The sequence below is a fragment of the Sprattus sprattus genome (assembly GCF_963457725.1).
Source record: "Sprattus sprattus genome assembly, chromosome: 4".
NCBI classification, from domain to species: Eukaryota; Metazoa; Chordata; class Actinopteri; order Clupeiformes; family Clupeidae; genus Sprattus; species Sprattus sprattus.
The window spans coordinates 3,305,266-3,320,949 of NC_137923.1; the positions used below are offsets into that span (position 1 = coordinate 3,305,266).

Here is a 15,684-nt window from a genome sequence, read left to right on the forward strand (position 1 = left end):
GAACTTAAGCTATCACTGATGGTTTGACAAGAGATGCTATGTTGTCAGTGCAGTTTTCATCAGCAGTATTTTGATCACAAAGATTATGCAACCATTGGAATATATCACATTAAGTTGCTCCTTGTGTTTGAGGCCCATTCTGTCCAGGTGACTTCTACTTTCCCAAGGTGGACAACCGTCTTGTTTTCCTTATCCACCCTTCATTTACTCACACATGGAATGGTTATCTCTCAAAATGAAACCATACCTTGTTCACAGAGACAAAACTGCAATGCCTTCAGAAAGTCATGGCGTTCCATGACATTCAGCCTCACACATGTCCAGGAGGACCATCTAGGTGACTGCCTGGTCCTTGGAGGGTGAATCCATGAAGTAGTCAGCTTAACTTGACCAGTGTTTGTCTGTCTTTCTCTTTATCCACACGCATCTCATCCGAATGTCCCCCTGGGTGTTTGATGCCCACGCTGTTTGGTGGCCTCCACGCAACAATGAAGTTTCGTTTTGGTCAGGCATTGGGAAGGGCCACCGCGCCTTACAGGTCCTTATTTACAGGTGTGGACGTCGTACACGCGCACACACTCCTGACAGCTGACGTAGCAGCACCAGTGGAAGATGCAGTGGCATTTATCCTTGCGCTTCTCTGTCCGGGTGTTGTGGCCTCGGCCACAGCAGAGCAGGTCGCACCCGTCGATGCCGTGGGAGGTCAGGTTGCACTCGCGGTCCCTCGTGCCGAAGGAACCCGTCTCAGGGTTGGGCTCGCAGAAGTTTGGCGAGTTCTCGTAGTAGACCAGGTCCCGGTCCGTGGGAGGCTTGAAGAAGGTGTACTTGGGCCTCAGAGTCTCCACCCACCCACGAGACTCCCGGTGCTTTTCCACCACCATCTCGGAGGCGCTGTCGTACTTGTCCTTCATGTAGTCGCCGATCACTCGGAAGTCAGGCTGGGACCACCAACACGTTTTTACCTCACAGCTGCCTGACAGGCCGTGGCACTTGCACTTCAGGTACATATGGTCAGCGATGGACTGTGGGAGAGGAGAACATCACGAGTCAAAAGGCTGGAAATGCTGATAATCTGAGACTGAATACAGAATACTGAAAACAAGAATTACAAGAGGGTAAAACATTCTATGATGAAAAAGATGGTTTAATCTCAGATATATGACATAATTTATCATGTATATATGAAAAGCATATACTGCTGGTTATAGAACATGATGATGCAGTAATGTGTTGGTTAGAGAACTCACCACCCGCCCAGCTTCATTGTTTTGTCGGTTCATGGCCGAGCGAGCATCAGGCCGGTTCTCCCGGGCGTCGGCGAACTCTCGGGACACCATGCTGCCAAACTCCACGTCCTCGCTGCAGCCGCCCCACTTCCAGCCTTCTCCAGGCGGGCCCTTGTGCCGTGTGTCGCAGCCGCAGATGGTGGCCGAGCCCTCGGCACAGGAACGCGTCACGGCGAAGGCCACGCCGGCAGAGGCTATGGCGTGCACAAATGCAGACTCTCTGGTGGCTGGATAGGTAGAGAGGAGGCAGAGGGAGAGCATTAAGGTCGGCTGCACGCATGGACGTCTTGTAGCAGCAAATATACACAAACCAAAAGCACTTTAAACGAATGGCATAATCTGCAAGATCAGTGTTTCATCATCCTGAGGTGTGCTCATTTTCAGAAGCAAGTGGCCCTGTTTGCCATCCATACCCAATGTGGAATGTGACCTGAGACAAACACTATTTAACCATTCATGGGCACAGACATCTAGGGTAATACGAGCAAAAAAGTAACCAACAGTAGCACTGACATGTGCCTGTACACTGCAGCTTTGTTTGCACAGGTCCTGTTGAATCTAGGTCAAGGTGTTTCAAGTGCAATCAGCTCTCTCACTCTTGCCAGGAACCACCCTAGAAGTTCTGACTACATTACAGTTGCACCTAATAACCAGTAAAAAAGCTGTCCTAGATCAGATATACTGAGAAAATCTCAAAAAGCTTTAAACTCCCTTTCCAGCTGATACGTCTCAGCTTTCTGCGTCATAAGGACTGTGGGGAACGGGGTGTTTAGGGAAGTTCATGAAGCAAAAGTTAGCGCAGTGGCACAATGCTTAAACTCACATGCTCAAAAAATGTCTGTGAAAACTGGAAAGAAAATGGCACTCAATCCAAACAGCCCGAGCAAAGTTAACTCTGGTGGCCTTATGCCCTTGGTTATACCGTTTTGAAGTACCTCTCTTGTCTAGACTAAACATGTTTGTCATTAGTGAATCATATGATTGGAAATGTTTTTTGGAGGTCTTGCACTTCTTGAAGGTTCCACGTTGGGAAGGCTTGCCTTTGCTATTTAGCTCTCCGCAGCATTAGCCTAAAAATGTGGTGTTTTGGTGGTGTCAGCTCCAGCCTCCCCACATGATATGTGTTGGTTCAGTGCAAATCATCCCTGAGAAATGCTGCCTCAGGCCTCATCTTCTGAAGACCTCCCATATATCATGCCAAGGAACCCTTCTGTCTTTGTTCCTTTGATGTCTGTGTAACCTGCGTCGTGTAGGCAAGCACAGTCCCGTACTGGACTAGAACTCGCAACCTCGGGCAAGGAGGCTAAAACCCACGGGTGCTAGAATCTGTCGCTGGCATGTCTCATAAGGTGTCGAACAGTGAGGTGTACTCACTGCACATCACCATTACATCTGGTCATGATGCCATGACACTTTAACAAGGCCTGGTAAAGCTCCCATTTACATATGTTAATGCATACCCCACCCTTACAAGAAAAAGCGACATCTCTTCCCCCTACTCTTTCGCTTTTCTTTCTCTTCATCCCTTCCTACTTGGCTTTCCCTGTCCTCCCATTCATTCTATTTCTGTCCAAGCAGGCCTTCTGAGGCCGCCTCTGCTCAGGTGGTTACCCTGTCAGCTCCATGCCACTGTTGCTATATGAATGTCTCCAGGCAAAGCTCTTCGTTAATAGCGCAATATAAAAATGAAATCAAATGTATAACTCAGAAGACGCAAACTGTGTCTTGAGGGAGCTGTTCTGCTCCACAAACTGGTTAGATGTTTTGCCCTGCTTTATAGCTCTGCATGAAGAGGCTGCCATTTTGACTATATAAGGTAGCTAGGGCTCTGTCTGGAATAGCTAAGGCATGAGTCAGTGGTGATGAGATGACAGCAGGGAAGAGGATGGACCTGTAATTTTGAAGTTCAAATTAAAACGTTTAAATCGTCAAATGTTGGGCAATAGTGTCATTGCCCATGACTAAGACATTCATTGCTGAGGTTTTGTGTTAAGTTAAAAGGAGTCTAGCCTTAAAGGTGAATTCATTAAATTAATCAAGGTGATAAAGTATTTTATTTAATTTCCATCCATATGCTATTGTTTGCCTCTGACATTTTCCATGACATGGCAGAGATTGGCGAGGTTTTGCGATATAAACTTCTGGATCTTGTGCAGTCTTGCACAGAGAGAGGTGGAAGAAACGGCTGAAGGACCTGGTACAGAGGGAGCTCTTCCTTTACTGCAGGTTTCAACTAGTTGGAGAAATTAGGGGCACAGGGAGAGATGAAGCAGATTGACTACTGGCATCTTCCCCAAACCTCAACGCCTTTACTGTTCCGCCAAACCTTATGGATATTTGTCTCACAAGTCTTTGTCTTTAAAAAATGGCGGGCATTGATGATATTTAAATGTAATCCTAAAAGAATAACTGTCAATGTAAAAATTATGAAAAACTGTATTTCTCTTTGTTGTTCTGATGACATACATCTGTTGTGGTAAAGTTCTATCTTTCCCAGCCCTGGTCATGCGGTCACTAGGGGTGGTGTGAATTGTCTGAAAGGCCACCATACAATTTCAATTTAAAACCACTCAGTCACCCACTTTTTATTATCAGGAAGCCAATAAAGTGTGGGTCAGCTCCTTGTGGCTGGTTGACAATGATGCCGCACAGCGGAGGGACAGCTAAGAAGGGACGGGTGGGGGCGCAGGGAGGAAAAGCAGATTATCTGGGCAGATGAGAAGAAAGGGAAGAAGAAAAAGACCCCTTGAAAAAAAAGAAGAAAAAAAAAAGAGGTGCCACCTTGGGACAGGACGAGGCATACCTGAGAAAGGAATGCACCGGGAGGCCTGATTGGCCTGACTGCTTGTGACACTAACTCACACCTCCCTCCTCACCACCCCCTCCCCCCCCCCCCCCCCGCCTCTTCCCCCCCTTAACACCCACCCTCTGATGCTCTTAGCCGGACCCTTGCATGGCGAGTCGCCCATATTACCTGCTGAGGGCTTGAATCCCCCATTGTGCAGCCACTGTCACGGCGCGTTAGGCCCACAAAGGGCCCAGATATTTTATATGAAATTTGCCCTCGCCAGTGATTAGTGAGGACCAAGTTAAGTCATAGCAACAGAGAACTATGCATTGGTTGGACCTTGCTTGTCGGCAGATGGGGAAATCCCTATTCAGATGCTTTAATAAAACAATCTAAAGGGCGTGTGAATGGTGAAAGGCGCTTTCTCTCTGGCTTAATCTCATGGTTGCAGAGATATTGTGCTCCGAGCAGAGCCCAGCAGGGAGTGGAGCTAAGGTCCCCCCATCAACTCCTTTTACCACACCCCCTTCTTTCTTTCTTACCCAGAGTTAATGATATACCGATGTGCTGACCTCCCCCCAGCATGAAGAAACATGCATTTTATGAAAAGCAAGGAGCTCTTAGCACATCCTAAATTGTAACAGTTTCTACTCTTGAGGTCAGGGGTCATCAGCTCCATGACCTTTGCAGAGTGGGTTTTAGATCAGCAGAGGGGCCTGGAAATGGAGCTGCTCAGCACCGTCGCAAAAACCTGGGTGTGTGTGTCCAGATCCATTTGCTCTGTGTGTGATCGGCACCTCTGTGTAAATATCTACACTTTGTCAATCCGTGTTCACTAAATAGTTCAAGCTTTCCTCAGCGTACCAGTGGCAGTTTATACTCAAGTTCTGTGGAACAAGATCTACTCAAATTGCATTTGGAAGTTGGACTTGTGTGAGGTGTACAGAAAGTATTAGGTGAGTGAGCAAGCAGTACAGAAACTGGTTCCTGAGGATACTTGTTTATAAGACCTCTAAGTGTCTGGCAATTGTAGGTCCTCGAAATGCACCGGCCTCCAGAGCACACCTGCACAGACTCCCCTTTCATCCTGCGCAGATTCCAGAGGGCCGTGTTTTGACACTTTGGTTAATGTAAATTAATGAACGCTGACGCAGACACCGCCACGGGCTGTCCTGTGAAACAGACAGACAGCAGCGGGATGAGGCAGGGGAGAAACCTGCCAGCTCACAACAAAAGCCAGCGGTACTACTGTTCTGTTCCTTCACCCCTTCTGTGCCCACACAGAGCCCTTCAGGTTTTGTCTGTGGTTTACGTCTGTGTCAGTTCTGTTCCTTCCATTGTCAGTCCATTATTTCTCTTCAAAATCAAATCAAAGTCAAATCATGGCATGTTCTCGCTAAAGCATGTGGAACTCAGACTGAGAGAAAGAGAGCGAGAGAGAAAAAGAGGGCGTGATCAATCTGATATTTGTCAGAACCTGCACCAAAATATGATTTAAAACACTGTCATGTTTTCATGATGCATAGTTTCCACCTAAGGTCTTTCTGAAAATGACCGCATTATAATTACATACCGCAAGATATGATTCCACCCTTCACCGGTCTGACGCTCAGATCCCTCCTTTTGACACTTCAGCACATTCAGCATCTTTGATCTTCCACTAAGTAAGCAATAGCAGCTCTCACGGGACCTTCACACACTCCTGCGCTGCCCTGGGGCCCCTGGCCCCGCAGTAAGGCAGAGCCACCGCTTCCTCTGGAGGAGTGCCCTTCACATAACTTAAGCTCAGAGATTGGCAGTAATGGGCCGACAGACAGGCGTTAAGTCCACTGTCCCTTTCAGGGCCCGACAAAAAGGTCACGAGGAAACAAACACACATCCGTCTGCGACGGCAGACGAACAGGCACGGCCGCGGCGGGACAATGCTGATATGCGGGGCCAAACAGGAGCATCCATCAAACGAAATGAAATTCAATAAGAGTTACTTCTTCTAAGCCCCCTCAAAAGGATCTGAGGGCCACAGTCACACTCGCCACCCCTTGACAAAGGCACTTAATCCAGCCGCTTTGACCTCTCACACTATTAAGGGCCTCAGTGACCTTAATCCAATCAAAATGATTTACTAAAGCTGCCCAGACCCCAGAGACGGGCTCAGCTCCTCCTCCTTCCACTCCTGGCTCCTGCAATTTAGGCTGGAGGGGAGCGGTGGGGGAGATGCGAGGGTATTTGCACCACAATGGGCTGGGGCTGTGAACCCCTATCATTACTGACCTACTTGAGCTCAAGCCTTCTCCATCAATGTAACAATTGCTCAAGAGTTTATTAAAAGCAATTGCCCCAACTAACCCCACCTCCCGCCACAGTAAACATCAGTCTTTTTCCCCAGACCGTTTGACAGGTTTAGATCCCCCCCCCCACCCCCACCCCCTCCTTTCCTCCTTTGCATCCTTCTCTTCCCTGGCTGGTTACTCATTGCAAAGGGGCATGCAGTAGTCACATGCCAGAGGCACAGCGACAGACAAACACACTGGTATTTACAACAGAAAGAGCCCTTTTCTTCAGGTGACAAGGACAGACCTGAAACCAGTCAGGGATGAGAGGATACCACCTTCCACTTTCAGGATGTGTATTGACACCAGATGACATTTAACACAGTGGTTTAAGAAATGAGTCTCAATGGGAAGAAATGAACCTGTTTGAACCCCTCCTTACCCCTGATCCTGGTCTGTGCTCAGGCTTGCATTACGAACAATTACCAACAAATCTGTAATTGATTAAAGCCAAGTATGGCTCATTCTGATACTCTTCCCAAACCAAACTTCTGTTAGATAATCTTCACAGGCCAGAGGGATGTTGGGGTGGAACTGGTAGAGCCAGCACCCTTGCCTGATTGACTTTGGAGTCACTTCCAATGTATGAGGAACAATAGCTGGGAATTCCCTTTGGGAGAAAAAAGAGGACCTCCACCCTGACTATGTACATACATCGCTACATCAATTCAAGGAGGTCACAGATGAGTGCATCTGTCAGTGTGTGTTTACACTTGGATTTGAATGTGCCAAATAAATGATTGGAGTGAAATATTTAAGGCTGTTGTATGAAATTACGCACACATTAGCCTTTGTCATAATTTGAATGCTGCAGAAGTCAATTACAAATGTCTGTCTAACAGTATGGCCTGGTTATTTTCAGCGATGTATCAGACTGTATGTAGACATACGTAACGCATTTGGTGAAAACGTTGTTCTTTCGTCTGCAGATTTGCTTTATTTTAAAAAGTTTAACATTGAGTGAGTCTAGTGATAAAGTCAAGGTTGAATTTTGTACAGCTAAAGGTCAGTGTACCCCCCCCCCCCACCCCCACCCCACCCCACCCTAACCCTAAATTCCCCCTCACATGCCCTAATTATCACACAGCTTGACTACCTTTGTCGAGTACCGGTCCAAAGATGGCCAGGTTGTCGTTGATGGTGGTGCAGTTCCAACGGCGGCCCCGGAACTGATGCTGGCACTCCTGGATGCCAATCTTCACCCCCTCGGCCACGCTGGGCATGATCTCCACGTAGTTGCGGCAGAAGCGCAGCTGCTTGGGCACCAGGCCGGGGATGCTGCCGCACAGGATGGGCTGAGTGCCCAGGGACGAGTACTGATGGCCCACAGCCAGGGACCTGGATGGACAGACAGAGGGGCACAAGGGGAGGGGGGAGGGAGGGTGGGAGGGAGGTGAGTCACGGAGGTGTCAGAGGGTATACTTTAACATTTATCTCTCTCTTTGTATATGTATATGTTTGTATACACACACACACACACACACACACACACACACACACACACACACACACACACACACACACACACACACACACACACATAATAATACATGTATATATATATGTCTCTCTCTCTCTCTCTGTCTTTCTTTGTCTCTGTCAGTCTCTGTCTGTGTGTTGTCATTTTGATGTGTGGATTTCAAATGCAGCCCTCACTCCTCCGGGTTAAGCAGTCCTAGGGGGCTGACATGAAAGACCCAGGTGAACCAAGAGCAATTTATAGACCAAAGGTTCACAGCAAGGGGGAAGGCACCTTGTTATTACAGGCCACCGCAACCGTCTCAGTGTCCACACGAGCAGCGGGCCGCTGGCTTTGAGTAATGAGACGGTGAATGTTAGCCTGGCTTAGCATCAGAGGATGCTTGAGTTATATCATTCTGAACCTGGCTGCCCTTTGAAGGCTCTAAGCAGGAGGGATGCTGCAAGTGGGAACATGCTTGTTGGTTTCCAATTATACTGTTGTGCCTCTGTTTGGTTGCGTTCTGACTGAGTGAAGCTTACTTGGAGGTAAGAGGAGGCCTCTCGCTCTGTGTGACTCTGGTATGTCATCAGACCAGGCTTTTTTTCTAAAACCTGTAATGCATTGTTTTTAAATGCTAAAAACAACCCCTTAGCAAGTCATGGTCAGTCTATGATCGCCTTAACATGGCTCATGAATGGACTGCCGATGTTAGGGCGTAACATACATCGAAGGGGATACAGGGAACGGCAAAGGTAGCTCGTGTTTAACTCTAAGAAGAGAAAACAGGCAAAAGGACAAAACACATTAAATTGCGATATTATCATGAATCTACAAACATGATCAAGCACACATGTGTTCAATAGGGGTAAAGGCAATTGTGTATGGCTACAGAAAGATTATTCTGTTAAAATTGTTGTGTTTCACAGTTTTGATGCAAGAACCACAGTGTATAAGTCAATGAAAAGCGAATTCCATCCTTCATATATAATACATTTATAACATCCCAGTTTAGAGTTTAAATCAAAGCAAGAAGCATTTTCTCTTCCAGATGTGGCCAGGGACCCCCACTTAACCTCAAATCCATCAGCTCAACTCCTGGGGATTTCATGGGAGGATATGAGTCAGGGCCACCAGTTGGCTCCGTTATTTCTGGTGCTGCCGTGCCGTCGGACCCTGCTGCCCTGCTCAACAGGTGTGAGCAGTCTTGGGCAACTCAATTAGCTCTGTGTCTCTTGACCTCAGCAGCTATGTTCAGGACTAATCACTAATTACAACACACACTCACACGGCCTGACCCTGAGGCACAGCGAGGGTCCTGCACCTACGGAGGTCTCTCTTCAGCAGGGGGGGCTGGTGTCAGTGGCGCCACAGACCTTAACCTGGCTCATTGACTCATTGATATATGACTCGTTGTCTGCTAAATGTGAGATCTATTGTCAAATCTTTCACCTGTTAGACAGACTGACGTGCTATATTTATAGTTATAGTTAGAATATAACAGTTTCCTTGATTTTACTTGAGTATTTTAATGCATAACCAAGCTCTAAGTACTCGACTTTATCCATTTGGTAGTGCTCGGTATACATCCGCTGAGCAAATGAATGAACGGTGAGTCAGGTTTGCAAAGGAAGGGTTTCTCAATCACTGAGCTTAACAAGCTTTTTGGTTTATCATCTATGAAATACGGAAGGGACAAGAAGGAACAAGCACCAAAAGACTTTGAAATAGCTCTCTGTCTCTCCCTTTTCCCTCCCTCTCTCTTCCTCTCTCTCTCTCTCTCTCTCTCTCTCTCTCTTGACTCTCCTCCCTGCTCTCTGTTTGCCAGGGTGCAGCTGAAAATATGAAGATTTGTTCACTAAGTAACTCCTATTACGAATTGACCTTTCTTTGGCCCTTGACAGTCCACAGCCTCAGGCAACTCAGGCTGCTCCGAAACTTCCAGACCAGTGGTATGAAACCCCCTCCTGTGATAGGCATCCCGTGCTTTGAACTTAAACAAAGACAGCCTTTTTTTTTTTTTTTTAATCCTGCATTAAAAATCAATTCCAATCTGCCCTTTTGCGAAAACAAAATAGCATGATGTGGTGTGCTGTGTTGTGGCGTAGCGTGACTTCAGGCGTGGACGGTTTCCAGGCCCATTACAGCCAAGACAAACGTGATAATTAATCGGCGGTGACGACTGCTGGAGTCACCACTCTGTGGGTTCGTCTTCGGCTGAGACCCTGCCAGGGCCTGATGAATTCGAGACGTCAGGCGTGCTGAGTGAAAGACGCAGGTGGATCTTGCGAAGCCTCGGCTGAGGAAACCTGTCTGAGGCACGTGCTGTCCTGCGCTGCGCTGCTTGTCTGTCATGCCCGATAAAAACTGAGATGATCATTTAAAAGGACGCAAGGGCCGTGCCTAAACCGAGTGTACTGTTACAGACACAGCACAAGTGTGCTTCAAGTGTCACCACATGCCACGGCTCAGTGTTACAAAATACAACAACAGAGCATCACTCTCAGCCGAGATCAGGTGAGCCTGTGCCTGTGACTTCATCCCAAACACACACGCACGCAGACGCACACACGCACGCACGCACGCACGCGCGCTGGCACGCACACACACACGCACACAGTACACAGTCAATCTGCATTGTTTTCGTATATACTGTGTATATATATATATATATATATATATATATATATATATATATATATATATATTCTCGTTCACTGTTGAGTATTGTAGTAGTCTTTTTGTAACAGAGAGATAACAACACTGTTTTGTCAGAGGAAACAGCTCTAGAGTCTAACAAAGACCAGATTGGCTGTCATCTTCCATGCGGAGGAGTCTTATTTTTTGTCAACTCCATAAAACTCCTAATCCCTTGTAATTAAAAACAAAGAGAGAGGCAGAGGGATCCTGCTGTTTTCTAGTCTCTGTTATATTTGTTCCTTCCCCATCTGAAGTGTATCCAGCCCAGGTTTAATGCATACTTCTGCATGCCCAAGCAAGAGCACCTCAGAATTACCACTTTACTCTTGGGCCCTGGGGCCACAGAGCCGACTTTGACATCAAGAGAGCGTGTTTGGGAGAAGGAATGTGCGGCAAGCTTTCACCTCCAGGTATTTATCTTTTGAGGTGGGGTGCTGGTGAGGAAGCGAGCTGTATGTGTGTGTGTGTGTGTGTGGGGGGGGGGGGGGGGGGGGCTCAGTCAGGCTACACCATGTCAGGTCGGTAGAACGTCATCCATGACCCTGCCTTACTGAAGACCCACACTTGGGCACTGATGAAGATCCATAGGCCACTTGGAGTTAGTGCTAGATCAGCCCAGAATCTGACTGAAACAAGCAGAGACTATCACATGGGAAGATCGAGAAGATCATAGTATTGGACACACAAACAAACACCGATGATAGTGGTGGATGCAAATGTGGCTGTTACTGATATCTACTTGACAAAAGGTGCAAAGATGAGAGTTGAGTAATCCCCTACAGTCCCGCGCTCTTATCTAAACAGAGAGACAGATTTGGGGGAGAGCTGTGCTTGAACTGAGGGTGCAGTTGTAAATGTGCTAGAGCTTTTTCCAGTCAACTTTCCCTTTCCTTGCCATCCATGTTGCACTCCAGCCTGATTCAGAGCAGTGACCCAACCGCCAATCATAAACAAACTTGATGACTTTATTCCTTTGCCAGAGGCTGGATACTTTGACCAAATGGAATCCTGCCAACTTGCTTGTCACTTATGTGGGTGGGTTTTTGATGTCACCCGGGCTCCAAAAGAAAGACAAAAAAGTTCTTTGAGAGACACAGAGGAAAAGGCTTTGACAAGAAAAATAAGAACAGCACTGTGGTTATCCAGATCCAAACAAATAAAGACATCTTTTTCTCCCAAAACAAGATAGAACAAAGTCGATATAAACTACTTGTGTTAACCTTCAACTAAAAAAGTACCACTTGCATGAACATCAAAGTATGTGTTGTCAATACTCTTTCATCAACGGGAGATTGGTGGTTTCAAAGCTTAGATAACCAACTGTTGGAGACTGTGGTTGTGCTGCTGATTCCTCTGTCTCTAACAGTGCAGATTAAGCCGCTTATGAGACGAACAAGCTCGGGAGAGAGAGAGAGAGAGAAGTCCTGTTGAACCCCCCCGCTCCCCAGAGCAGAAGCTAAGCAACAATTAAAGAGCTTGGGATGACTGGCTCAGTGACTAATGATGTGGTCAATTACAGTGTTTTAAAATGGAGCTAGATACCCATTGTCTCCTTCTTTCATGCCTCTGTTCTCAACATCCAAACGCGCACACACAGTCACTAAGAACTGAACGAACCTGGCTATGTTAGTTGTCTGTGCTAATCATAAAAAGTGTCTGTGATATGAGTAAATGTCAAATTATGTTTAAGTTTCATACCATTTTTGTGGCCTTCTTATGAATTTTGCATGTACCATTAAGACCAAACTTATATTTTAGAGCAATTCTTCATGTTTTCTAATTCATAAAGATGATTGATTTTATAATACTTGTTTGTAATAGGTTGTGAAAAGCAGCAGGCTTTGTTCACAGGTATAATTCACAATGGTTATACACCAGCAGTTAAACAATTAACTTTACTCAGAACAAGTTATTGTACATCAGGTTTTGTGTTTACTAGGGGGGCTAATTTAAATGTTTGAATAGAACACATCATTTTAATGAAATAGTGACAGTTTTGGGGAGACTCTAAATTGAACAACCAGGACCAACCAGTTTCAAGGATTAGTTATAGATTATATGCAGTCCATTATGAAATCTAAAGCATCCCTTTCAGAAAAACAAGGGGCTATGTTTGCGAAACGAAACCATAGATTAATATCCATATGAGTGAGGACGTAACAATATATGTAAGGGGGTCCACATGTTCAGCACCTGTTGCTGTGTTTTAACAAAATATTGAAAATGGACGTTGGTTGTCATACACTCACTTTTATCTCAGGTAAAATCTTGACAAAGTTTAAATGTTGAGCAGTTGTGAATCATAGTTATATAGATACCAGCATCCTTGCGCTCCTACTGTACTTTGATACCATTCACGTCAGTAGCTCACATGCTGCCTTTACAAGATTCCATCAACTCATTACTCATTACTGTATAGAGAACTAAGATTATTAAGAAACTCTTATTGGATACATAGCCTATATGGCATCCCAGTGTGATACGTTGTTTTATCCACATTTGTACGAGCCAAATTTGTTCAACGAAGTCATTAAGGGACAAACGAAATATATCGCAATTTACGTTTAATGTTGAGAACAAGCAGATCAGTATTTGAATTAACCTGTTGTAATTTAATGAGAATATCAGAGTAGAAATTTAGAAAAACTTACCACCAGATTGGATAACTTGCCATGACATGCGTAATCCCAAAGAGAAACAGGAAACATCCAAGGTATATCATCCTTAAAAAGTTTCGCAAAAGACGCACACACGCGCGCACACACGTTTTCGATGAGAGGAGGCAAAACAAATTAGCGCTGACCAATACTTCTCTCCTAATTCCTAAAGACGATTCAGACAAATAGTCTTCTGCGACCAGTCATGGCAGAACAGGGCAAACAAATATTAAAAGTTAAAAGCACCTAGGTTTTGCGACCCAATCAGCACGTACTGCCACAGGGGAAATTCTGATGATACTGTTCCTTTGCGCTCTCTTTCCCTGAGTCAGTCAGGCTGAACACAGACACAAGAATGAGCTAATTTTCAGAAGATAGTGTTTTAGTATACTCATTGGGACGTGTGGGCATTGGCATGCTCTGTGTGATATATAATGTTGTTTAAAGGAAGGGGGGCGGGCGGGGGGTGGCTGGGTGGGGGGGCAGTAAGGTTTAAATAGACAGCAGAACCCCTGTGGATTGGGTAGCTATAACAACCTCTCCGGATTTCACTCCCTGGTTTGAAGCTGCTAAAATGCAAAAATAAAAATGTGTGAATTGCTTGAGAATTTCTCAATCTTGATGGTATCTTCCTTCATTTCCCTTTCGTTTTCGAGGTTATCTTGTTACTAACAAACAGTAAATTGAATGCGCTCTAAAACTTTATTTTCTACTTTCAGGAGCTACAGCCCATCGTTACAGCCTGACCATGTAAATGTCATGTGCCTAAATAATTCAATACAGATGATTTCTTAACAAAATTAAGAGAATGAAGTGTTCACATTTAGAAATGGTCTTCAATAATAAAATGAACGGCATTTTCTTTGCAATACATTGCATTATCACGGGACTGACTTTATTTTTTGTCATAGTCTGTTCGTCTATACGTCAATAGCAAATGTACATATTTTTTTTTACATTAAAGCTGACTTCTTTAAGCGGCAGTCGGAAGCTCCACCCTCACACCCTTCAAACCGGCTGTTGTACAAAATCTTGCTTAGTTATAAATTGGCATGAAATATCTAACTAGAGTCAATTTGCCCAATTGAAATAGGTGTTATAATAAAAGCTTAAATATTATGTTATATAATATAATATATAATATTACATTTATACAAATATTATTCTATTATACACAGGTTTATAATGGCCTATTATTATCTGGTCTTATAGTGAATAAAAAAAAATGTCACCCCATTGCATTGTTACAATAACAAAAGTCCTGATCAGTCGATCTGTTAAATTTACTGTGAATATCTGTGTGATTTTTTTCTTAATTTTGGACTACATGTGTACATGTGTTTTTACTCCTGTGGGCTGCTGAAAGGTAGCCTATAGGCGAGTTCCTCCTTCATTGTGAACACCCAAAAATGACCGTCATGTTCCTGAATTTGGAGGGAAACAATATCACTTGCTTTTGTTTAGGAAAAGGTTCGGTTTGTTTCGTGTATCTTACAGTTGTGTATCTTACAAGTGTCAAGAGGCTGTTGATAGGTGAGAATAGGAAGTGGATGTGTCTCTGTCATTGATAACACTGATGCATATCTTAGATATCCTCTTTGAAAGTAGCAGAACAGGTGTATGGTTCCCCAACGACTCCTGAGTAGCCTAAACCATTTCCTTTCGTATTATTCATTTGACAACGGCTTCTGTGATGTCCACTAAATACAAAATAATAAGAATAACATATTATATTTTTTACAAAAAAAATATATCGCGATTTTGTTTTTGCATTACAGTTAAACGTGTATTATGTTTTTTTTTTTTAAATTAAAATATCTTTGCATAAAGAAAAATATATATGTATACAGGCAATGCAGCCTATGTTGTCTTGAGGCAGCAGTATCACTTCACATTAAGTTTTTTTTAAACAATTTAGCCAAACCACAGACCTACAACCTTCAGTAGAATTCGTCCTTTCGCAGCTGCTTACACCTCATTTATTTCTTACATGTAAGCTTTTGAACATTATATGGTAAAATCACAGAATGTCATAATTTTTTTTAGCAACGGTGGAATGCCTTTCTTAATTTTTTCATGTCCTGGCTGTCTGCGCAATCTTGTGTTAGGTCATATTGAAGTCGTTTTTGCGTGCACTGCCATCTAGTGGTACAAATGGCTACATGGTTACATGTAAAAAGTACAAGAAACTTTACTGAATTAGGGACAAACACACCAAAACAAAACTGACCAAGACAAACTGTGTCACACATTAACTACATATGTTTGCAGAGACAAGAGATGAAAAAACTAGTTTGCAATTATTGATTTATTGAAGCTATGAAGCATGAAGCTAATGATGCTGCAGTGGTTATTTTAGGCAGGCTTGAGGCATCATACTAGAATGGGTGAGACTGGGCCCCACCGAGGGCTCATCTGTTTCTAAGGGGGCTTCACCATCTGGAGCCTAAGCCTGCTGCAGACA

At 44.6% G+C, this 15,684-nt stretch overlaps 1 protein-coding gene across 1 annotated transcript; it reads right to left on the reverse strand.

Annotated features, from left to right (window-relative positions):
* Window positions 1-542: 542 nt before the first annotated feature.
* wnt3a (wingless-type MMTV integration site family, member 3A) lies at window positions 543-13,299 on the reverse strand (the record flags this gene model as incomplete). Its single annotated transcript, XM_080836502.1, has 4 exons — window positions 13,215-13,299; window positions 7,501-7,742; window positions 1,248-1,513; window positions 543-1,022 (listed from the first exon to the last, which is right to left on the reverse strand). Exons 1-4 carry the CDS (start codon window positions 13,283-13,285, stop codon window positions 543-545), a joined length of 1,059 nt encoding a protein of 352 aa, XP_080692628.1. The 5' UTR covers window positions 13,286-13,299.
* Window positions 13,300-15,684: the final 2,385 nt, after the last annotated feature.